The sequence below is a fragment of the Herpailurus yagouaroundi genome, unplaced genomic scaffold (assembly GCF_014898765.1).
Source record: "Herpailurus yagouaroundi ecotype Mexico unplaced genomic scaffold, PumYag 100, whole genome shotgun sequence".
Classification (NCBI taxonomy): Eukaryota; Metazoa; Chordata; class Mammalia; order Carnivora; family Felidae; genus Herpailurus; species Herpailurus yagouaroundi.
In genome coordinates this window covers 11854073-11878827 of record NW_024412391.1, presented here as the reverse complement: position 1 = coordinate 11878827, position 24755 = coordinate 11854073, and the positions used below count along the sequence as shown (strand labels likewise).

Here is a 24755-nt window from a genome sequence, read left to right as displayed (position 1 = left end):
TCTCGGTGCAAAGGGGAGGCTCTCCAGGACGGAGCTGCAGACTCCCCAGCACTCTCTGCTCCCCGGGGCCCCAGCAGTGCTGTGGGGGGTGGGGGGAGGGGCTGATGGTGGGAGGCAAGAAGTGGTGGGGGGAGAGAAACCAGGAAGGGGTGGGGGAGAAAGGAGTTCCTCAGGGGCCCTCAGAGACCCTGCATCAAAGGCCACCCGAGAGCCTGGACCTAAGCAGAATTGAACTGAAATGAACATTTGACATTTACCCTGAAAAGGAGGGTAATTGATTCTTACCAGGTGCTTTCTATGTGACAGTTTCTTTGTACATAACACATAATTCAATAATCCCCCCAAATCCTTTTTAAAGAGGAGTCTGGCCCTCACTGCAGCTGAATTTCTGGAGTGTGGATGGAATGCCAGGTGGCCTATTTGCACGGTTTAGCTAGGGCTGGCTCACTCATGGTCCTCACAGTCACGGGGAGGGCACTTCTGGACAGAGATCCAGATCTGTGCACCACCAAGCCCACAGCTAGGTGTGAGACCTCTGTGTGACCCCTGCCCCGGGGTGAAGTTCGGCCCCCTCAGAGGGCAGCAAGGGGGCACCTGGCCTGGCTACTGCTCCTGGCGCACAGCTGATGCGATGGGGTCACGACCTTCAGGAAATATTTACGGGTGCAGGGGATCAAGCAAAAAGAGGCCAAAAGACAAGAGTATATCTAGATTTGGGGAAAAGGAATTTTTCCCCCTCAACTGAAAGAATGCCTGCTTCCTATTGTCCCAAAGAGTGAGTCCTTTTTTTATTATTTCTTGATATTTTAACCCAAGCTTTTGAAGGTCTCTTTTCTAACCTTCTTACGCCCCCCTCCCCAAAGTTCTCTGCCCTTATTTAAAACATCATTCCCCTGGCCCACCCCCTTTATGCCGGTTTCCTTCCTACCTACATGTTTTCATCTTTTCCCTGAGATGGGGAGCCCCTAGTTCTCTGGACCCTTTATTTAAGGTGTCTTCTGTAAGCCTCAAGATAACCCTGTAAGGTAGGTGTCATCGTCCCACTTGACGGATGAGGAAAACTGGGCTCAGTGTCGGGTGAGTGGAACCAGTTAGAGAACTTCCCTTTAGTCCTCTGTGGGCTGTGTGGGGCACCTGGGGTGGCAGAGGCATCCCCCCACCCCCTCCCTGTCCCCGCGTGACCTCCACTTGAAAAGGAGCCACCTGGCAAGGTGAGAAGGTCAGTCTCCCCCTTTTGTGTGTCCTTGAGACAACTGGTTACATTCTTTCTTCCACGGCCCGCACCCTCATTGGCCCGCCACCGCGCTTCCCCATTGGCTGTGTTGGCCGGGGATGCGCTGTGATTGGTCCCCAGCCTGGTGCCCAGGTGCTAGGTCTGTCTCCTGGTGGGGGTAGGATCTAGAGTCCCCAGTCTGGCTCGCGCGCGAGGCCATAGACAACTGTGCCGGCTGTCAGGGCTTCAGACGACCTCCCGCATGTCCTGGGAGAGGGGACGTCGTGTGCACGGGCGCCCACCTCCCGCAGCGCGTGAGTATAGACCAACCGCTGCTATCACTGCACCGGCTCATCTTCGCAAAGGTGCACTTGGCCATGTGGGTGTTCATGCACAGGTATGGGCTGTGCGTGCCCATGATCCAAGCAGGTGAACGTTGAGGTCTGGAGCCAGACCCTCAGCGGGCGTTTGTGTATGGCATCGTGACAAAGTACAGAGTTCTGAGAATGATTTTGGCTTTCTCTTTTACGTGATGTAATAAGCGTAGGGAACCAAAGGAAGCTGCCTGGGAGTTGCAAAACATTATCCAGCCTATTGTGTACTTTCGAGCAGGGTGTGCTCATAAGCGTCACACTCAAACGTTTTGTGGAGTGATGCTAAAAACGAATGAAAATTTCTATGAATCGCAGAAGAGGCAGAGGTCACACTTTTCAAAAATTTAGTGTAGGGAGTTTTTAAAATGTCGACTCCAAGTGTGTATTAAGTGGTGTTTTGATAGGAACGGGTTAGTGTTCAATAGGCAAGTCGAGAAAGGTAACTTGAAAATGTGCTTTGCTCTACAGATGAGGAGTAGCAAAAAAAAAAAAAAAAGGCAGGACGGTATGAACCGTCCCAGTGCCTTTCTAGAAGAGTTCGTCAGTGAGGCTGTCTGCTGACTTTGTTGGACTGCAGAGCGATGTGCTTGCTGCTCTGACGCACAGGTTTGAACACAGTGAAAAGCTTTTAAAAGGGAATATATGTCAGGCATTCTGAAATGCCTATTATCTTTGGCCCGGGTTTACCTGCAGAATGAATGGGGTTTTCACAGAAAAAGTATCCAGCAAACCTCTGTCCACAGGGCTGCAGAGCCCAGAATTCCTCCAGATTCAGCTTCCCACTCCCTCGCGTACTCCACTTCTGCTAAAAGGAGTAGCTCGTGCTGCGTGCCTTTGCTCCGGGTGGTCATAGAATCGTGACAGTGACCTTACAGAGGCAGCAAACTTTATCAAGACTTTCTCCCCTCCTTTATACAGACAAATTAAGACCTCGGGCTTCTTGGCTCATACAAAGTCACACGGGAGATTAACACGGAGCTGGAGGTCCAGTCCACGTCTTGAGCCAGTGGATAAACCAGCCGGCCTTGCCCTACACCAGTTCATCCCACTGGCCGGGTACCATCTCTGGGTGTAGCGTCATCCCACCCACGGTGGGTTCTTAGGCCTAGTGTCCTGCCCCCCCCCCCCCCCCACTAGCTCTGTCCCGAATTCCCAAGATTCTCACACATTTTGGTTGCCCAAACATTTACACTCATCCCCCAAACGTGGCCAGTTTCTGGAGTCAGGAGAGGTATCCAGATTCTTGCCCCTGGGTAATCCCTCCCCTCCTCTCCTGTGTGGCAACCGGCCCCCAACCCCTTCGAAGGCTTTTTAAGCTTCCGAGATGTGTGCCTCTCACTGTGGATCTGGCCAAAAACTGAATTCAAGAGATCGTTATGCTTAGGATCCAGAGAGGGCTTTTGGGTTTTGGTTGGACTAGCTGTTATTCCCTGCCTCCAGGGTCTTTTCGTCATCCTATCGTGTCTTACTCTGACCTGCCGTGCGAAGGACGGTTTAGATGCCGATACGTTAATCCCAGCCAAGGATTTCACTAATTCGCTGGCAAAACAAGATTAAGTTAGAAACCAGTGTGGATGGGGCTGGCCAACTTCTTAGAGGAATTGGGGCCTAAACTAGGAATAAAAGGACAGGTTGATTCTCAATAGGTAGAGACTGGGGGGCAGGGGACAGGAGGAGGGGCGGCATCCCAGGGCAGACAGGCAGGGGCCACAGAATAGAGGGTGGTGGGCAGGAGAGCAAATGTTTCTGTTATTGGTGTGAGGGAAGGGAAAATGGGAGAGTCTGCTATCAAAATGCAGATTTCCAGGTCCCGGGGACAGAGTCTGGGACTCTGCTGTCCTTATACCTCTGGGGGCAGTTTCCTTAACACACGTGGCCCCTGCACAGGACATTTAGGGCAAAAGGTTTGTTTTTGTTTTGTTCTGTCGTAAATAAAAGATCCCTTCTCAATCTCATTTTTACAGTTGGTTCCCCCTTTCCTAGCACAAGAGCCAACCTGGGGAAAAGGCAGAAGGAGGGTCTTGCTCTCCCCTCCCCCCACCGAGACTGTGGCTTCTGCGGTACTCACCCCGTGAGCCGCCCCCTGCCACAGACCACGGGTCCGGACAGGCCAGATCCACCTGTATTATCCCAACCAAAAGCTCTGTCTGAACAATACTTACACCTCAGCTCCTGTTAGGTGCACAGCGCAAGTCAATAAAGGCAACTCGAGACGCATGCCTTCTGGAGATCCTACCAGCTCATTCCCAGCAGAGAGCAGGTTGGCATTTAGGAGCAGGACATTTAAAATTGCACAGGGTCTTATCAAGTTTCATATCTGCTTGGCTTGAGGGAAGGATCCTCTCCCATCATCCCTGCGTCCTGCCCTGCTCCTGCCTCAAGGGGGAAACAATCTCAGACTCCTGATCGCGGGGCGCCTGGGGCAGGCAGGGTGAGGCAGAGGCCCCGGCTCGGCAGGTGGGCAGGATGCTCTGGGACTGGCTTCACCCCTAGTGGCAGGCAGTGAAGACTGGCCCAGGGGGTCCGTCCCCTTTGCGAGAGGCAGGGGGTCACAACCCTTATCCTGTGACTGAAACCACACAGCCCTCCAGGTATTTGGGTGGAGTGTGTTTGGGGAGAAGCCTGGGAGGAAACCCCGATTACCAGCATTGGCACCGCGAGAGCTTCAGATTTCCCATAAGCCCAGGGGCCTTTGGTGTCAGTATTCTGAGACCCTTAGAGAATTCTAGATCCTGGGAGAATCCTAATGTTTATTTTACTTCTGTTCACTGACCTAAATTCCCTGGTGTCCAGGCACATTCATTTCCTCTTAATTTAAACAATTAAAGAAAACCTATGCTCTTCGGTTCAAAAGATTTTTATTTCTTCCCCAGGCAAATCAAAAGTTTCTTTGTTTCACTTTGCTCCCTATTAAAGATTTGTCAGTGTCTGGGAAGTGAGGCTATAGAGAGTTTTTAACCCAGCCATCAGGCTGGATGGGCCTGTGCAGATTCTGCGGCTGTCCTCTGTGCACCGATGGTGGCATTCTGGGTAATAAATGTTACAGGAGCTTCACAGATCAGTGGCACAGACACCCACAGACGTAGTGGCACCCACTTACTATCTTCCTGCCATTGTTTTGAGAAGCGAAGAGAGGGAAAATAGACCCATTGGTGAAAATTACGTTGTTGGTAGATTTGTTTTCTGATCTAAGTGGTGTTTTACAAATCCCATGCTGCCTGATTGGGTTCACTATCTCTGTGGCTGGTTCTCCCTGTAGAACTTAGTGGGAAAGCTTTCTCAAGCCCCCTTCCCCGACATTCCCTCTATGGAGGAGACTTCGTTCCCAGCTGCCAGATGTGGTGCTTGGAGAGAGGTGTTGCTGTATGGGCCCTAGTGATGGCTCAAACCGTGAAGGTATCAGCATCACCTGGGGAGCCGGCTGCCCACCAGATGCCTGAGCCCAGTAGATTCCGAACCAGTATTTTCAAGGTGGGGCCTGGGCGTGTGTATTTCCTACAGTCCCCCAGGTGATTGACATACATCAAAACAAGCAAACCCCAGGCTGAGGTCATGGAATGTCCCTGGGTGGCAGGCAGGACCGAGCTCAGGGAAGCCTGGGACCCAGTGGAGGGCTTCCATTAGAATTCACTCAAAACCCCAGCACTGAGCACCTTCTGGGAGTACAGAGGTGATGAAGATGTGGCCCCTCTGTTCAAAGGGCTGGCTGTCCTCTGGGTGGTGGGGTGAGTGCCTGAAGGAGGAGTCTATGACTCAGGTAAGAGACCTTGGTCCCTGTCTTTTATTAAAACTGTTATGGATCCATCCCAGAATTGCCTCTCCTAGGGGAGGTCTCCTGCTTTGTAAACTCAGATGTGACAACCTAATGATCATCCTCAGAATGCACAGCAGGCCAAGGGACACCTGCTTCTAAATCTCTGTCATTATGTGACTTTTTGCTTTCACAGGTAGAAAAGTGCATCTCTCCTTTTTTGAGATTATATATATATTCACGAATATATATATATTCATGTATATATATATATATATATATTCACGAATCTAAGGACACACCTTGATGGATTTCTTTTTGTACACATACCTGTGTAACCACTACCTAGATCAAAGAAGGGTGCATTCTCATGGGAGGAAAGACCTCAAAGGGTGCGGACGCATGCCTGTTCAGCTTTTCACAGACTGTAAGGAATGAGATCTCAGGGGTATGGCTTGCTCTCCTTGGCCACGGCCAGTCAATTTAACAAGTGTCTGGTGAGTACCTGCAACGTTCTGGAAAATCCCTGGGGTAAAGCAGCAGTGCCCTTCAACTGTAAGTCAAATATGAGCAGCTTGTGTTCTTAGGAGTCCAGTTTAAATTCCGGATTTTTGTGTCCTCTGTTCTTTATTGTGTATGTTATTGATTATATTCGTCGGTTTGGGACCCGTTACTTGGGACTGGTAACCCCTTTCTGTTTCAGTCTGCCTTCCTCTTTCTTTAGTACTGTATTTTTATTATTTAGGGCCAAAGAAGAGCATACTGTTACACAGCAGCTTGTAATGGCGACCTCTGGAGAAGGCAGTAACCCCAGTGGCAGAGCAATACCCTGGCCCCTGGCACAGCTGTGGGAGCTTGAGCCGAGGGTGGCCCGCCGCCGCCTGTCCCAGGCCCGCCACCGAGCCACCCTGGTGGGGCTGTTCGGCAACCTCCGGAAAATGGTCTACTCCCAGTCTGATCTCACAGCCTCAAAGGTAAGGGGACCTGGGTGTGGGAGGAAAAGTCTCCAACGTGGAGGGACTGTGGGGTGAGGTGGGGACCGGCCTGGAGCCCCCAGTCCCCCCACCCCCACCCCCACCCTCAGGGCTGCAGTCGGGATGGGGTCAGTGATCAGAGGCGGGCACCTCATGGCGCACGGTGTGTGGCTGCACGTGGGTGACGCGTGAGCTGGACCTTCCCTGCCCGCAGCAGACAAGCCTGGCATCAGAAGGGAAATAACGCCCCGAGAGGCCTGGTTAGCCAGCGGCTCCTGTGCCTGTCCCTCGAGCGGACAGGGGTGACCTCTGGCATCTGCTCCGGGACCCTGCCTCTCCACTCAAACACACACGCACACATGCACACACGCGTGCACACACACACACAGACACACGCACGTGCGTGCGACTTGGTTCTGGGCACCAACCAGATCTTTTCCGCAAGGCAGCAGAGCCCTCTGGGTAAGCACTTATCTGTTCCTGCTCTTGATTTTGCCTTTCTCCCTCGATAGCTTCTTTATTGCCTGTTAGTGCCTCTGGCAGAGCATGGAGGAAGGTTCCGGTGTTTCGGGTGGTAGTGCTAGAAGGAACGGAGCTCGTGTTATTGGAGGAGCCTTATAGGAGGTCTCCAGTAGGGGAGAGGGCCCTGAGATCTTCTCGTTCCCCCTGCCCTCTTGGAACAGCGGAGGCACGGGGGTCCGAAGGGACCTGTCAGCTAGTTGGTGGCAGGGCCGGGAGGAGGGCCTCAGCTCCCGGCTCCAGACCTGGTGGTCTCTCCAGAGACCAGCCGGTTGCCTGCGACAGTTTCTAGCCAGCAGATTTTCCCTCGTGGGCTGGTGGGTTTCAGCGGAGCCGCATTTAAGGACAGGGACCGCTTGAGGGGCATGAGCCCCCAGCCTCCTGCTGCCGGAACACAGCCTTCTCTCACTGAGGGCCAACACAAGAATTCCTCCTCAGCTGGCACGGGGCCAGGGCCTCTGTGACTGTGGCTTGATTGAGTGGCACCTCAAGCACCTTTGTGCAAGACGCCGAGTAGGGCCGAGAGGGTTTTTGGGTGAAAGAATCTGAACAGAGATCCTGCCTGGTCTTGTAGAAGGGTGTGGAGGGTGAGAGGTGCGGGGGCCACTGTTCCTCCTCTCTCTGCTGAGCCAGGCTCGGGGGCTCAGGGCAAAGAGCCCGTCCGGGCATAGCTCTGCGCCGTGTCCCCTCGCCGAGGAGGAATCTGCTACCTGTGCCCGGGGATGCGCCGAAAACCCAAAGTCCCCGTCACTGGCCAGTGAAGTAGTGTGCACAGACTGGCAGCATGACCAGAGAAAGAACAGGGCCCCCAAGTAAATAATCGAAGTCAAATATACAGGAAAACTGTATTTTCCTCTATATTTGCACCCCCTAAAGTCTGTACCTCGTGACGTGGTGGTGGAGAGCCTGGCGGATTGGCCTGGGTCCATGTGAGACAAGGTACTTGCCAGGCTCCCGTCACCACCTCCCTTAAACACGGGCAACACTAACGGCTTCCTCAGAGGCCTGTCGTGGCACCTAATAAGATCGCTGCGTGGAAAGATGTGGCATTGTCGTAATGGCTTCCGTCTTGGTCCCTTACTGGTGTATTACCTCATTTATCTGCCACAATTCCATTCTGATCTCATTTTACAGAGGAGGAAATGGAGGCTCCAGAAAGGTAAACAATTTGCCTGGAATGGCACAGCCAGGAAACAGCAGGCAGACCAGGTGTTCTCTCTCTTCTCCTTTTTTTCCTCATCCTGCTTGAGGGACAGCCCTGAATTCTGCCTTCCTCATAGGCATGAAGAAAAGGTTCGCCCTAACAAAATACCAGGAATAGGGTGGCTTGAAACAACAGAAATGTATTGTCTAGGAGTCCTAGAGGCTCAGAGTCCAGAATCGAGGTGTCCACAGGGCCATGCTCCCTCTGAAGGCTCTAGGGGAAAGGCCTGCCTGCCTCCCAGCTTCTGGCGTTTGCTGGCAATTTCTTGGCGTTCCTTGGCTTAGAGATGCCCCACTCCAGTTTCTTGGCCGTCTTCTCACTGTGTCTTCACCTCATCCTCCCTCTGTGCACGTCTGTCTCTGCATCCAAATTTCCCCATTTAATAAGGACACCATGGGGCGCCTGGGTGGCGCAGTCGGTTAAGCGTCCGACTTCAGCCAGGTCACGATCTCGCGGTCCGTGAGTTCGAGCCCCGCGTCGGGCTCTGGGCTGATGGCTCAGAGCCTGGAGCCTGTTTCCGATTCTGTGTCTCCCTCTCTCTCTGCCCCTCCCCCGTTCATGCTCTGTCTCTCTCTGTCCCAAAAATAAATAAACGTTGAAAAAAAAAATTAATAAGGACACCAGCCACATTGGATGGATTAGGGCCCATTCTATTGACCTCGCTTTAGTTTAGTCTACGAAGGACCTATTTCCAAACAGGGTGACATCCACAGGTTCTGGGAGTTAGAACTTCAACATATCTTTTTCAGAGGGATATAATTCAACCCAGAACTAAGGTCCTAATTAGCCTGCCAAGAACATTCTGGAAGCACCCGGCTTCCATGGCTCTGTGTTGGCCCTCTAAGACTGCAAATGAGCATGGGGTGTCTGGGCCAGAGGGCCAGAAAGGCCTCACCTCATCCTGATTAAGAACAAGCCTGAGATGCTGGGAACCAGGTAAAAGGAGCATTCGAGGGCCGCCTGGGTGGCTCAGTTGGTTAAGCGTCTGACTTCAGCTCATGGTCTCGTGGTTCGTGAGTTCAAGCCCCTCATCGGGCTCCTTGCTGACAGCTCAGAGCCTGGAGTCTGCTCCGGATTCTGTGTCTCCCTCTCTCTCTCTGCTCCTCCCCTACTCGCTTGTGCTCTCTCTCTCTCTCTCTCTCTCTCAAAAAATGAATAAACATGTAAAAACATTTACAAAATAAAATAAAAGGAGTATTCGAGATCTCGCGATCAACTGCATTCTCCTGTCGCGGTTTTGGGGGCAGCAGAGTGTCGTGCTTCTCATTCCCCTCAAGCCTCCTTTCTGTGCACCAGGCGGGACGCTGGGACGGCACTGGGGCTGTGCGCCCGTGGCTGCTTTGGCTTCCTCTCACACTGCCTGCCCCGGCCCTGGCCACACCTGGCTTCCCCAGCCCCCTGGGGCAGCCCACGTCCCCAGCCGCTCCGTCTCTGTCCCTGCGTGGAGGCCTGCCTTTGAGACACTGCGCTCTCCAGAGCTCAGCTCGGCCTGCTTGCTTGGCTGCCGTGCTCTAGGTCGTCTGGACGCCTCCAGCTGGAATCAGTGCCCCTTCCTATGCGTTTCCATGGCCCTCTGCTTCTACTACCTTTGGTGCCTACTGAATTCTAGCCTGTGTTACAAGTCGTTTCCACACTTGCCTTGTCCTCCTGCTGGAAAGCAGGGGCCATCTGATTTACTCTGTGTCCCCAGGGGCCGAACGCACAGCTCTGCCTGTTGCACTTGCCTGATGAACGTATGGAACTCTGGACAGCTATCGGTGGTCAGCCAATAAACAGTATTTAGCATTTCTTGTGTTTGCGTAATCTTGCAATCACCGTTTGGCTTTAGGAATAGGGGCGCCTGGGTGGCTCAGTCGGTTGAGCATCCGACTTCGGCTCAGGTCATGATCTCGTGGTTCATGAGTTCGAGCCCTGCGTCGGGCTCTGTGCTGACAGCTCAGGGCCTGGAGCCTGCTTCGGATTCCGTGTCTCCCTCTCTCTCTGCCCCTTCCCCGCTCATGCTCTGTCTCTCTCAAAAATAAATAAACGTTAAAAAAATTTTTTTAAAGGAATATTACACACAGGAGAGAAGGAAGGGGAGAAGGAGGAGGGGAATGCTTGTGACTTAGCCCTGCAGCAACAGGAAATTCAGAGTTCAAGTTGACAGGGCATTTGGTGTTTTTTGATCAGCTGAAGTGTATGCATCTAGCAAATAAGAACTATTTATTTCATATTAACCAGCCAGTTGCTCATTGCGATAACTGAGCAGAAGTTAGTTCTGGGTCTTGGCGCCAGCCTGGGGCTGCTGCTCGGCCACAGTTCACTCCATCTTCAAGGAACATGTATAGCTGTTTGCCCTTTGGAAGCCCTAGTAGCTTGCAGAACACAGCCCTGTTGCCAAATATTTTAGCATTTCTGTGAGAACCGTCTCCAGAATACAAATTAAATGCTTCCGAACAAACTTCCTGACCTTTTTATTGACAATGTCAAGGAATGTGACTTTGCATCTGAGGGAGCATGGCGTCAGCCTACGGAACGGACTCCTGTGTCCATGAGACCGCAGCCTCGGGGGTGGAAGGCTGGCTTTTCAGCATTGTCTGTCTCGGTTCCCAGTGGCAGGTTTTGAATAAGGCGAAGAATCATATTCAGGAGCTGGAGCAAACCTTGGACAATCTTCTGAAGATGAAAGGTAATGGACCCCTATCGGCCACTCCCGTCTCCTTCCCAGGGAAAGACCGGTTGGTCTTCCGCCGAAAGCAGAGCGATTGGATTAAGCCAAGTGAGCAGGTATTTCCTGCGTGCCAACCGTGTGTCAGGCACCGTGCTGAAGCCAGGAGTGCAAGGAGATTTGTTCCCCTGCACTCAGGGAGCTTACAGTCTGGGAGGACAGACGGAAGCCATCAGGTACCTGATCCCATCTTGAGAGACCAGAGAGGAAGCAGACCGGTACTTATCATGCCCAAAAGCAGAGCCTGGCTCCCTTTCTTGGCACTCAGTGTGGGAACGGTGGCTGGCGAGGAATTTGGGCTTACTAAGCTGGTGGAAACTGGATTCTAAAAGGGATACTTTTGGTGTCTTGATTGAGAAGGGCCGATTTAAGAAACGTCTCCCCCTTACCTCTAGAAGAAGAGGTGAAACTGGACCCTTGACACCCTAACCCGAATCTGGGTGGGCTCAGGGACCACTCATGGTCCACCTGGATCAGAAGGGCAGGAGGGAGTCGACAGAGGCTGGGCCTCCCCGTTTGTGACCCTCGCCTTCACCTCCCCAATAGAATCCTTCAAGCTGGAGGACGGGAATGCAAACAGCTTAGAGGAGGTCAAGGCAGAATATGCCAGCATGTACTCTGGAAATCACAGGTAAGACCCCCAGGCACCACCGTGCAATCAGCAAAGGAGGGATCATCTCATTGAGGCAGACAACTGCATTGGCGGTTCCCAAATGATCAGCCACTGATCCCAACCCCATCCATTTCCGTAAGCCATCCTTCCCCTACCAAGTTAAGATACACCCTGTATCCCATACTAAAATCTTATCGATACTTATATCATGTGCCCATGTGAGAATGGCTACATTTCTTTTTAAATCATAATAATTAGGATTTTTCTCTAGATAGATTATAGACCTACAGCAATTAAAAGTGTGGCATCAGCTCAGGAATAGATTATATTTTATAGTTATTGTATTTTCATTCATTAAGTTAGGAGTGAAATTCAGTGTCTTCCTTCAAGATCATTTGTATTTCTTTTCCTGGCAACCTTTAGTACCTATTTTTTGCCCATTTTCCTGTTGGGTTGGTGGTCTTTTTCCCACATGGCTGTAGAAGTCCTCTGTATAGACCAAGCCATTAGCCAGCCATCTTTTAGGATATGACTTGCAAATAATTATCCTTTGGTCGTTTGCTTTATTATTTTGCTTTATTATTATTATGTTTTTGCTTTTTGTTTTGGCCACGCAAAAATGAAGTCTAATCTGTCCATCTGTTATGGTTACTCAGAAAGGCTTCCTGTGCTCTGAAATTTAAAAAAGAAAAAAAAAAAAAAAAAAAGAAGGGAGCCTGGGTGGCTTAGTTGGTTAAGCGTCCAATTCTTGATTTCAGCTCAGGTCATGATCTCACAGTAGCGAGATTGAGCCCCACGTCCAGCTCCCCACTCAGCATGGAATCCCTCTCTACCCCTCTTTTTTTTGCTTCTCTCTCTCAAAATAAATAAACATTGAAAAAAATAATGTTAAAAATAAAAGAATCTTCCCAGGTTTTCTTCTGGTGCACTTGCTTCTTAACTCAACATGATGCCTTGGAGATTACTCCTATCAGATGAAGAGATTCTGGGTTACAAATCCTGGTTTTCCAAATCGTGTCGTGCTGTTCTGCTCTCTTAAAACTGCCTTTTGAAGAGCAGAATTTGAAATTTTTGATAAAGTCTAACTTACCCATTTTTTCTTTTTGAGGTTGAGGTTTTGGTGTGAACCTAAGTATTCGGTGTTTTGGGGTGCTGTTATAAATGGCACTTCTTAAAAATTCAATTTCCAGTTGTTCATCACTGGAATATAGAAATACTGTTGGTTTTCATATATTGACCTTGTATCCTGCAACCTTCCTAAACACCCTTCTTTGTTCTAATCACGTATTTGGAGATTCTTTGGGATTTTATACATAGATTATTGTGTCGTCTGCAAATAAAATGAGTTTTACTTCTTCCTTTCCAACCTGTGTATCGTTTTGTTCTTTTGCTTGCCTTGTTGGACTGGCTAGAATCTTCAGTACTATATTGGATAGAAGTGGTAAGAGTGAACATCCCTGTCTTGTTCCTGACCTTAGCAGAGACATATTTTGTCTTTTACGGTTAAGTATGATGTTAGCTGTAGGTTTTTCATAGATGCCCTTTATCAGGTTGAGGAAGGTCCCTTCTATTCCCAGTTTGCCGAGAGTCTTTGTCATGAATGGATGTTAAATTTTGAGGAGTGCTTTTCGGCATCTATTGAGGGGATCGTTTGGTTTTTCTTCTTTAAGTCTGTTGTTACAGTGAATTCCACTGATGGAATCTCATCAAAGTTTGAGCCAGCCATCCTGCATTCCTGGGATAAACCCCACTTGGTCTTGATGTGTACACACACACGCACGTGCACACGCTCACATTAAAATTGTGTTCAGAATGTCAGTGTCAGTGTTCATGAGGGGCATTAGTTTGTGGTTGTCTTGTTTCTGTTTTCTCACCAGCCTGGTCTCAAATAAGTTTTGTCATAATGGCTCTGCCAACTGGTGCCCAATTGAGGCAGTTGGGAAGGATGCTGAGGGGGAGGAAGAGGAGGAAGAAGAGGGGGAAGACCAAGAAGAGGAGGAAGAGGAGGAAGAGGAAGAAGAGGAAGAGGAAGAAGAGGAAGAGAAGAAAGTGGAGCCCTTACACTCCCCAGTCACCTTGTTGCCAGACCTCATGGAATTTGAACGGTGTGAACGGCTGGGAGGGTGGCTTCACGCATGGCCTGAACTCTTGTGGGGAAGGGGTCAGAGGCTCTGTCTGCAGCAGGCTGCATCCCCGGTGCACTTCCAGACCAGGCCCCAAATCAAGGAAGCTCCAGAATTTCCGTATGTTAGGGGCTCGGGGTGGGGTTGGCAGAAGAGCTAGAGAAATAATCTTGAAGTTGCATTGCACAGCACATACACTGAGTTTACTTAGACTGGGTATTTATTTGGGGTGACTTTGTGGGGGCTATGATGGGGATTAGGAGGACCAAATACCCCCATACACACACACACACAGACACACACACCCACACCAGCTGCATTACTGGTCTTATAGTAAGAAATACAGTGGATGACTGGCCTGGACTCCAACAGCCACCCACTGCCCCTCCACAGACTTAAGACCCATGGCAGCCATGTTGGCTTCTGGAGGCCAATAGAAGGAGGCTCGCTCCACAGCTGAGCTTTGCCGGCCCTGAAATAAAGCAAGCGTCATATCATGGCTGCACATTCATGGGGCTTAGAATTATAAGCACTTTTCCCATGGGCTGAGAGGCGAGCAGGGAGCGTGGGCTCCTTGTTCTCTCTTCTATTAGGCAGAGAGCTCCATGGGAACTCTGGGAAGACGTGGGGGAAGGACCCTGGAGCCCAGATCTATATCATTCCACGGCCCCCCAGATGGCTTCTGCTCTCCAAGTGTCAGGGGCATGCAGACTAGAAAGGCTAAGCCCCTGGTAAACCACAGAGCTGTGGCACTGCTCGTGTGCTGTGGACCACCCCACTAATGGACACCTGAGGAGACGGTTTGGGGAGGGACCTTCGGCCGCTGGCTTCAGGTCTGGGAGATGACGCCATTCCTGTTCCAGGTATCTCAACTTTTACAAACAGATGATGGACCTTCTGATCGGGAATGGGATTGTCTCCTCACAGGAGGTGACACTCCCCATCGTCTCTGCAGCCATCTCCCACCTGTGGCAGAACCTCTCTGAGGAGAGGAAGACCAGTCTCCTGCAGGCCTGGGCACAGAGGAACAGCGGCCTCCTGGGCCTTGCCGGTACCTATCAGGAGGCAGGCTGTGCCGAGGGCAGCGTGAAGGACAGTGGGGTTGACAGCCAAGGAGCCAGCTGCTCACTCGTCTCTACCCCAGAGGAGGTGAGCAGACCGTCTCTGGGTCAGGGGGAGGAGTGCGCGGGAACGATTCCGTTGCCTTTGGCCTGGAGACACCAGGGGTCTACTTGGGGTCATTTACCAAATGTGAGGTAGTGTTTAAATTCTGACTCAAGCCGTGTGTTTCTGATTTTCCCGGCCTAAGCGCCACCACCACAGAATGGCATTCCTTTTTCTCCTGCTTCCTGAGCTTTCCACGGCGACCATAGAAGAGAAGGCTTAAAAGGTCATTATCAGTTGGGATTGTTTTCGCTGCCAGTTACTCGCTCATTAAACCATGAAGGGAAAGGTGCTTCTCCCGTGCAGGGAAGTCCCAAGGTCAGGAGGGCTTCCCATTAGTCTCAGTGAGGTCACCGTGGACTTGGTCCTTCCCCTCCCTGCTCTGCCTCATCGGAAGGCTGACTCCTCACCTTGTCTCCCCTCCCCACCTTCCCGTGTGACTGTAGAATGGCAGCTAGGAGCCTTTGAGCTGTATAGTCCCTCCTCCACATCAGGTAAGAGAGAGAAAGATTCATGTGGCTCTTTCTTAATGGTCAAGGAAGACCTTTTCCAGAAATTTCTGCCATACCTCTCCTGCCCTCCCATTGGCCAGATTGCCAGATTACTGAGCCAATGACTGACATCATCGAGAACGTATTATGTTTGGACCGGTTAGGCCCAATCCCTAAGAGGAGGTCAGTTCCCACCCCCAAGAGCATTGCTGCCATTCAGTGAAAAGAGAGGAATTCACTATCGACTATCGGCCTCTCGAAGCAGTGTGTCTGGTGGCATTAGTGGTCACTCAATGCTGAGATCGAAGCGGGCCCCTCAGCTGCGCTTCCAGAATTAGAACAGCCTCAGGAGGCTGCTGCTGCCTCACGGCCCTTCTGACCTGCTTCTCTAGCTTGAGGCAGGCAGTTCTGTGCTCTCTGCGCCTGTCCTGTGCTTTGCAGGACATTTAGTAACCATGGCCTCCACCAGGTCAGCCGCACCCCTCTGCTTGCCCTGACTTTCCAAGCACCCCTTAGTGGGTGGTCCCTTTGAGGAGATGTTCCGTGGCTCTGTGGGGAGCCTTAGAGCCAGACAGCTTCCTAGTGCCTGGGACCCCGGGGATACAGCCCTGAAATGCTCCATCGTCCAGGAAGTTGCCCAGCCCTCAGGGCCCGGGGCCCGGACAGCAACAGGATGCCAGTCACCTAGTCCAGGGCTTCCGGTTTACTGATGAGGCCTAAGGAGTGAGGTGGCTTGTCCAGGATGCTGCTCAGCTCCTGCTTCAGAGGTTGTATCTCCTTCATCAAAGAATTTTTCAAATCTTTCTTTGGTCACCTGTCTATGGTCAGCCTTCCGTGATCTCCCCTGATCCTTCTCAAGTGGAGTCTAGTAAAAAGGCAGGTACCTGGCTAATACCTCAGATCCACTGAAGCGGAGTACCTGACCCCTCAGGTGACTCAGAACCTTCATTTTTAAAAAAGTTTATTTTTGAAAGAGAGAGAGAGAGGGAGAGAGAATGAGTGTGTGTGTGTGGGGGGGGGGGGTCAGAGAGAGACAGGGAGACACAGAACTCGAAGCAAGCTCCAGGCTCTGAGCTGTCAGCACAGGGCCTGATGTGGGGCTCGAACCTGTGAACCACGAGATCATGACCTGAGCCGAAGTCGGAAGCTCAACTGACTGAGGCACCCAGGCGCCCCGGAACCTGCATTTCTAACAAACACCCCAGGTGACTGATGCATGAGGGCATTTTGGAAGGAACTCTCAGTGCAGATATGCAACAGTCAGTCAGCTTTTGTGTACGTCCCCTCCCCTGCCCCAGTTGGACTTGGGCTTCTCACCTATTTGTCCATTAACGTTGGCTTCACCACGAGAGGACCTGAGTTCTCCTCCATAGTGGTCAAAGCGGGGCCAGGAAACCAGTCGCTGAAGACCTCATACCCAAGGCATGTCAGCCAGCCTCGATGTCTTTGTAGCCCCGAATCGCCTGGCCCTGAGGTCTCACACAAAGAAGGCAAAAGGAAAACATATGCCAAATGGGCGGCCGAACGTTTCAAGCTGTAAACCGATGTGTACAGGCGTGTATGTGCATTTGCGGCACGAACCTTTCCTCAGGGGAGGGCGGACCCAACCCAGAATCTAATGTCCCCAAATCATGGAAGCAGCTGATCTTTTCCAGAAAGGGCTAAGGGCCCACATTCTTCCGGCAGCAGAGTTCCTCAGCAGTGCCCAGATGAGGGCTCTGCCTCACTGCCATCCCTAGGCTTGGGCCAACCCAGGGCTGGGTGACCAGGTGAACAGAAGAGAGAACAGCTACACCCAGGGCAGGGCCAGTCACTACTCCGGCTTCTAACTTAGTTGCAGTGAAGTCTTTATAGCTCGTGGTCCATCTGGAGAGGTTCTGCTGCAGAACAACTGTGTTTGCGGCCAGCTCCTGGATGCAGGGTCAGGTGTGCCTGGGAGGGTCTGAGAACCAAGGCCCCGTGAGTGTGCTGGGTGCTCCAGAAGGGCCACAGAGCCTGGCAGGGCACCCCTACCCCCGGCCAGGCTAGCTGCGAGAGCCGTGTGCACAGCTGAGGACAGTGTGTGGCCCGGAACTTCAGTGGGCTGACTGGTCAAAGGCAGGAATTTCGGGCCCAGGACCCTGCCTCCCACCTGCGGGGGAAGAACACAGAGTGGATGGGCTTCTGGGCTGGTCCTTTCAGTGACCTCTTCCCAGACCCTCTTGGCGATAAGCAAAGGGATATTAGAAAGAAGGTTCACCATAAAATGTCTAAAAGATCAGGAGAAGGGCCATCCGGGTGCCCGGGTGGCTCAGTCAGTTCTGCTTCCGACTTCAGCTCAGGTCATGATCTCCTGGCTCGGGAGTTCAAGCCCCACTTCGGGCTCTGTGCTGACAGTTCAGAGCCTGGAGCCTGCTTTGGATTCTGTGTCTCCGTCTCTCTCTCTCTCTCTCTCTCTCTGCCCCTCTCACGCTTGCCATCGGTTTCTCTCTCAAAAATAAACATTTAAAAAATTAAAAAAAAAAAAAAAAAAGGAGAAGAAGAAGAAGGGCCATCCACATGGCCAGAGTCCCAAGGGATTCAGTTCAGGGGAAGCAAATTGTAAGAAGATAAGAAAGACAGACACAAGACCTCCAGAGATAGAACAGTGTGTCTCAGGTAAGGGGAGAGACCCTATGGAACCTGCCAGCTATGGGCCAGAGAGCTCCCTCTCCTCTTCTCCGGGTGACTGCCCTCGTAAATGGGGTGTCAGACACAGGGAGGCGTCCCTGGTGAAAATTATGTAAGAATGTCCCGCCCAATATCTGGGACATTCTTATGCTAAAAACAAAAAACAAAAAACGATTATTTGAAATTCAAATTTAACGAAGCATCCTGCATTTTTATTTGCTAATCCTTGCATTCCTAAGTGTATATATCACATTCCTGTGGAATATTTAATATTCTTCAAGAAAGTAAACAAAAGCAGGACTGAAAGCCATCTAAATAACAAGACTGCAAAATCGAAATATCCAACGTAACACGCCCCAGGAAATGACCAGAGAGAAACAGGTCAATGTGTCAACAATAGACCTCTCTGGGTGGGCGGCTTCTCCGTGGTTTTCATTTCTTTCTGTTTCTATTTTCCAAAATCTTCACGATGAACATGTGTTTCTTTTACAAAGCAGATTAATATTCAATAATAGCTAACGTTTCGGAGGCGGGTGCTTCACCGACCTCATCTTATTTAATTCCTGCAGTGTCCCTGTGGGTAGGCGCTATTGGGATTCCCTTTACATAAGAGGAAGATTCGAGAAATGAGGTCACTTGTCTGAAGTCACACGGCTTAGTGAGTGGCAGGACTGGGAGCTGGCCCTCCTGCAGCCTCACCCCAGCGCCCCCAACCTCTCTCTGGCTGTCCTGGCTGATAGATGACTGCCAGCTTGGGGATCCTGGGCTCGTGTAGCCTCTGCATCTCGGGAGGTGTAGATGAGCCCTCTCCCAGGGCAAACTGAAGCCTGACTCTGGCTGCTGTGTCTCACGCCTGGGCTCCCACCTTCTTTAGAAAGAGGAGACGGCAGCCCTTGGTGCTCCCCCGTCCCTTGTGGCCACCTCTGCGGTTGGCACTTTGTTCTGGGTGGGCAAGCGCTTACTGTGCACGGCCTGGGAAGGTCACCAGGCAGAGATCCTGTGTTTGGGCCCCGACTTTCACATACCCATCCTTTGGGGAGTGAGGGTTAAAGAGAGAGCCTTTCTATTCGTGTCCGCCAGCGGCCCAGAGCAGGTGCCAAACTAGTGCTGACACATCACGTTCTGTGCCTTCCTTCAGATACTCTTTGAAGATGCCTTCGATGTGGCAAGTTTCCTGGACAAAAGTGAGGCTCCAAGTACTTCTAGCTCTAGGTGAGGAAAGGGGTATGAAAGAGTGTGAGTGTGCGTGTGGACCCCTGCGCGGATGCTTAGGGGCCGCTCCCCTGCAGCCCCACAGAGGGGTGCCAAATTCCGCAGAAGTTCTTAGAGATCCACTTTTGTCTGTGGTTCAAAGCAGGCTGGTCCTAGGATCGTGCCACTGAGCTGAGGCTTCTTCTACGTAGAAAATGCTTCCATCCTGGCCCAGGGCTGAGAGACGCAGCAGGTCATGAGCTCGAGGCTGTTCACACTGCACCATCTTCCCAGGGTGAGGGGGGCCACGGGCAGGTTGCTGCGGTTGTCTGGTCTGAGAGGTGGGCAGGGGCTCCGGCCCCCCCACCCCGCCCCGAGAGGCTGGGCCAATGTGGAAACGGGCCATGACCTGAGCTGGACAGGGGAGAAGTGGCTTTTCACGGTGCTTCTAGGGATGGAGGTGGGAAGAGGGGAGGAGAGGACAGCTGACCCCATGAAGCGAGAAGACACAAAATAGGATCTGGGGAGACTCCCAAACAAGCAGCTTGACTAAATCCGTAGCGCTGGGGCTTTTTGAAAAGAGAGCTTGATTGGGACGCAAATTCCTTTGCTGCTTTGGAAAGCTGTGGTCTTCTAACCTATAGGCACAGGTACCTGCGGCTGTGTCATGGCTAAAAAAAAAAAAAAAAAAAAATCCTGATTAGTTTTTCTTCTTTGGGAGTGAGGAGACACTCCTGTCCTCATACCCCAACAAATATCCCCACTCTCTGCCAAGGCCATGCGGCCAGGCTGTCCCCGGTCACCTGACATCAGCCTGTGTCCCTCCCGCCTGCCTGCTCCACTCCGCCTCAACAGACTTGTCCAAACTCTCCAAAGCGGTTTGATGAGGTGACTCAAGCTCCTCTCAGCTGTGTGTGGGGTTTGGTTCTGCTGAAACAGGCTGGAAGCGGATGGATGTTCCTGTTTCTGAGCTGGGCTTGGGCTGTGGAGACAACTTCACCAACCTGGAACTCCTTACTATGACGATGGAACACGAGAACAACCTATTAAAAATGTTTCCTGCTCTCCCTGGAAAAGGCATGGATTGCTGCCGGAGGGTTCCTACGCGGCTTGTGGGACCTCGGTCCCAGGGGAAGTGAGGTCAACATGCTGGCTCTCCCCGCATGACTTAAGGCTTCTTTGAAGTTGTTGGGAAGGCAGCGGGAAGGAGTCTGCAAAGCAGGCCTTCTCCCTGCATCAGGGCTGCGTTCTGTGTTAGACCTACGGAGGGGAGGCATCTCAGGGGACTGAGCCCAAGTGTGGCGGATGCCCCCTGAGCTCCATCAGCTGCCACAGGGAGACCAGGACCGTGGAGCGCGGCTATGCGAGGGCGAGCCTGAGGGACAGAGGCAGTTTAGCTCCCTTCTTCCAGAGGCCACAGCTCAGAACGCTAAATTAGGGCGCAGGAGCCAGTCTCCCTGTAGTCTCTCTTTTCCCGTGAGCTCCACACGTGACATTGAAGCCGAGGCAACGCAGACCTCCAGGCTGTCTGAGAATTCAGCCGGGTGCTTCCAAGTGCGTGGTTCACCCTGTAAGCTGCATATTTTAGGGGCTACCAGCCGAGGCCGAAGATTAGGATTCTAAATATTTGCTGTTTCTTCCCCTTTGTCAGTTCAGCATTTGCCGGCAGCAACCCAGAAAATCCAGAGGAGAAGTTTCAGCTCTACATGCAGATCGTCGATTTTTTTAAAGGCCTTTGCTGCGTTAACACTCAGTTAAAACAGGTAGGACTGAGCAGAGTGATGGGAGGCCTCCGCTCACCTCCCGCAGGATGCCAGAAAGGACTCTCGAGACGAGAGTCAGGCTGATGCACCCTGGGGAATAGAAGATGTCCAGGGAAGCTGAGGGACGAGACTGACGGATGTTCCCCGGGCAGGCCGGAGATGGGGACCTGGCTCTTGGCAGGCATTTGTAAGTGTTCTGTGACTGGGTGACAGCTTTTGGAGGGGCTGAGCTGTTCTGTCATCTTCTGAGCCCCTGTGCTAATGTTTGCTGTCAGCTTTTGAAGGGCATTAATTTCCGCTTCCCAAAAGCTGACTGTGTCTTCATTAGAAGGTACGTTCCAGAAATTTTCATGCGGGGAGGGGAGTGAGGCATGAGGCACCAAGGGCACAGGCCGCTTCAGATTCATAACCAAGGAATTTCCCTCCGAATTTAGCAAAGACACAACTGTTAATTTAAAAAGGTAAGCAACAGGGGCGTCTGGGTGGCTCAGTCAGTTAAGCGTCCGACTTCGGCTCAAGTCATGATCTCACGGTGCGTGGGTTCAAGCCCCGAGTCAGGCTCTGTACTGACGGCTCAGAGCCTGGAGCCCACTTCAGATTCTGTGTCTCCCTCTCTCTCTGCCCCTCCCCTGCTCATGCTCGCTCGCTCTCTCTCTCTCTCTCTCAAAAATAAACATTAAAAAAAAAACTAAAAGAAATAAAAAAGTAAGCAGTAATAATGACAATGCTTGTCTAAAAATAACTAGGACAGCTTTTCTAAATTTTTTTTTTCAACGTTTATTTATTTTTGGGACAGAGAGAGACAGAGCACGAACGGGGGAGGGGCGGAGAGAGAGGGAGACACAGAATCGGAAACAGGCTCCAGGCTCCGAGCCGTCAGCCCAGAGCCCGACGCGGGGCTCGAACTCACGGACCGCGAGATCGTGACCTGGCTGAAGTCGGACGCTTAACCGACTGCGCCACCCAGGCGCCCCTAGGACAGCTTTTCAATAGGTTAAGGTATCATCCTATTAGTGGCCCTCTTCCTACTGACCCTTCCTTGCCTCTGCCGAGACCACTCTGAATCTCCACTTGGGGCCCAGGGCCCCCCTCCGCTTGCTCTGCACCACCCATCAGCTCTTGGCCGTCCGGCCCTTACTGCTGTGTCCGCCTTCTCTTGGACACAGGAAGGTCAGTCCACTTTACCGAGGCCAGTCTTTACTTTCCCTGCTTCCTTTTCCCCGCATATGGTAGAAAAGAAAGACCAAGCAGGACTGGAGTATCCGTACAAAGCAGAGAGATGCTCGAACTTGAATCCTCTCGGGAGCTAACCGAAAATGCAGATTCCTGGTGCCCCGGCACCCGAGATTCTCATTCACTGTTGTGAGGCGGGGCCCCAAGAATGCGTATTTTGAACAAGCTGGCCAGGTGGCTCTGGGGCAGGAGGCCGCCAGCCTTTGCCATACGCTGTATAAAGAGGGAAATCTCATTCTCTTCCCCATCCACCTCCCCTGTCAGCTTGACCGAGGTCGTTGGATGAAATTTTAATTAGCGCCTGTATGGTGTCCTAGGGAGGCTGTGTTAGCACTCAGCACCTGGACAGCACCTAGGACTGGCTTAAAATAACAAAAATGTCTTCTCTCACAGTTCTAGAGGCCAGAAGACCAGATCAAGGCCAAATGTAGCCAGAAGCTAGAGAAGATGCAGGGCCATGCCTCCCCAGAAGGCTCTAGGGAAGAGTCCTGCCTTGCCTTTTCCTAGCTTCAGGTGGCCCCCACAGTCCTTGGCTTGCAGCTGACTCCCTCGAGTCATGGTCTCTGTCTTCACATGGCCTTCTCTCTTCCATGTGTCTCCCAGTCCCTCGCATCTTCTTATAAAGACAACAGTCATTTGGATTAAGGGCCCCCCCTAAATCCAGGATGAGCTCATCCTGCAATCCTTAACTTATTACACCTGCAAAGACCCTCTTTCCAAATAGGGTCCCAGGTGGGCGTGAACTGGGGTGGATAGGCTACTATTCAGCACCCGAGACCAGCAGATACCTCTCGCGACCTGCTGCTTTTGCAAATCTGCAGCTCAAAAATGCCTTGGGCACCATTTTCGGGGGCTTAGGACCCTTCTGAACAACATTCAAGCCCTTGGTGTGACACAGACTTGAGTATGTGGCCCCTCCTGGGATGCTTGGCCTCCTGGCACCCCCTGTGCTCCACTCCATCTTTTTCTCAAGCTTTGCTGTGGTCTTCACCCTGAATGAAGGGCCCACATGACTTTCCTAGAGACCACCTGGTTCCCTCTTGGATACACTGGCTCCCCACGCATCCTGCCTTCCTCGGTAGAGCACCGTGAGTGAGGACGTCAGCAGAGTCTTCTCCCAAGCTGGCCATCACCTCGGGGACTATGTCCCACATTCACGAGGTGGTTGACTGGGCTTAGGGATGCCTCCCGGGGCCCCTGACCAGCAGGGTAACAAACTACAGGGGTCACTTTCTGCCAAGGTGGGGAAAGACAGGAAGAGCAAAACCCAGGAACATACTTTTAGGGGGAGAGGTAATAGCGAGTCAGGTCGGTGCGGGTCATTGTAAAGGGAATAAAAAACCCCTGCTAAACACACACCGTGATGCTGCTTAAAAAAATTATCTAATAGTCAACCCATGTACATAGTTTAAAACTTGAAAGTTACCAAAAGATATACAAAGAAAACTCAGTCTCCTACCAGCGTCCCTTGGCTATGCCCCCATTCCTTTCCCCAAAGGCAATCACCGTCACCAGTTTCTTGTGCAGCCATCCAGAGATACTCTACAGATATTTGTATATTCTTTCTCAAACACAAATGATAGTCTACTTTGCACACTGCCTTGTACTTCACTCTTTTCCTTTTAAATAGTATACCCCACAGAGAGAGAACCATCTCATTCCTTTAATTTCAAATAGCTGCATGGTATTCCCTTGGTGGGTGCACCATGGCATAACTCACTGTCCTCCATTGATGGGCATTTAGAGCAAGCTTTGATGCTGTCCAGCGGGCGGGGGCCCCCCCCCCCGCGCGAGCCTGGAAACCCCCAGGATGGAAAAGCAGCCAAGAAAACCCTTTCTGAAGATCATAGAGTGTGGAGTTGAGTGAAACGGAAAAGGGACCTGCCCCCTGCCCTCCCCCGTAGCCCCTACTTCCTGGCTAGAGAAGCTAGAGAAGATGCGGCAAGAGATGGGGTGGACTCTCGGGGAGACATGGGGGCCTTCTCATCTGCCTGGGGACTGGATTCCTTAAATAAAAACTGATCCTCTTCCACCCTGTGTTTTGCAGGAACCAGACCTCCCCGTGGATGATGAGATGATCATGTTGAGGTGCATGGAGACCTTCGATGATGAAGACCTGTGACGCACAAGGGCTGGGAAGGGAGGGGGTGAACGGAGGTGGGCAGCTTCCAAGTACTATGCCGACAGCCAAAGCCGTACCTGCCTCAGCCTTCCGGGACATTTTGGAGTGGCCGTCCCAGAGCATTTGGATGGTTTCCGTTTCTGATTGTTATAAAGTATTCGCAAAGTAGTATGGCCCTGTGTCAGTCCCTCAGGGTTGTTTGGTGTGAGGGGTTGGCCGGATGCCAAGGCACACACCTGCTCCTGCTGTGTTCCTCTTTACGGGGGTCCTGGGGGCAGCCTGGCTGAAGCCCGGGCCACGGGCCTTTCAAGAAAGGACAGGTGGGGTCTGTCCCCAGAGGTGCCATGACACTGGGTACTTTCAGCACACCTTGGAGTCACGACATAGTTCTGGTGGGTTCTAGAGAGTTCTGGAGGCCACTCACTCATTCTGCATGCCCTGGGAGCCCAGGAACGGTGCTGACCACTCGTGTGCTGTAGGAGCTACAGGACATCGGGGCAGAACCAGCTTCCTCTGCTGCTTCTGGTAATAAAGACTCCTAAATGGAGTTCAAGCCAGATCCCAGAGTGTTCTGAGTGCTTTCTGGTGAGGCTCCTGGCCGCACATACGGGATGTGATAGTTGATTCTATGTGTCAGCTTGACTGGGCCACGGAACCCAGGTAT

The 24755-nt window shown here is 51.9% G+C and overlaps 2 protein-coding genes across 3 annotated transcripts in view; one reads left to right on the top strand and one right to left on the bottom strand.

Annotated features, from left to right (window-relative positions):
- Positions 1 to 1400: 1400 nt before the first annotated feature.
- Positions 1401 to 24091, top strand: STRA8 (stimulated by retinoic acid 8). Its single transcript, XM_040471888.1, has 9 exons — positions 1401 to 1527; positions 6084 to 6312; positions 10628 to 10703; positions 11289 to 11373; positions 13233 to 13460; positions 14342 to 14627; positions 18921 to 18994; positions 20625 to 20736; positions 24017 to 24091. Exons 2-9 carry the CDS (start codon positions 6121 to 6123, stop codon positions 24089 to 24091), a joined length of 1128 nt encoding a protein of 375 aa, XP_040327822.1. The 5' UTR covers positions 1401 to 1527; positions 6084 to 6120.
- LOC121028290 (solute carrier family 23 member 2-like) overlaps positions 17967 to 24755 on the bottom strand; it is a 62664-nt gene continuing 55875 nt past the window's right edge. For both annotated transcript variants that reach the window (XM_040471886.1, XM_040471887.1), the window contains one exon: positions 17967 to 19644. In XM_040471886.1, the coding sequence (XP_040327820.1) occupies positions 19607 to 19644 (38 nt within the window). In that variant the 3' untranslated portion in view covers positions 17967 to 19606. The remainder of the gene's footprint in view (positions 19645 to 24755) is intronic.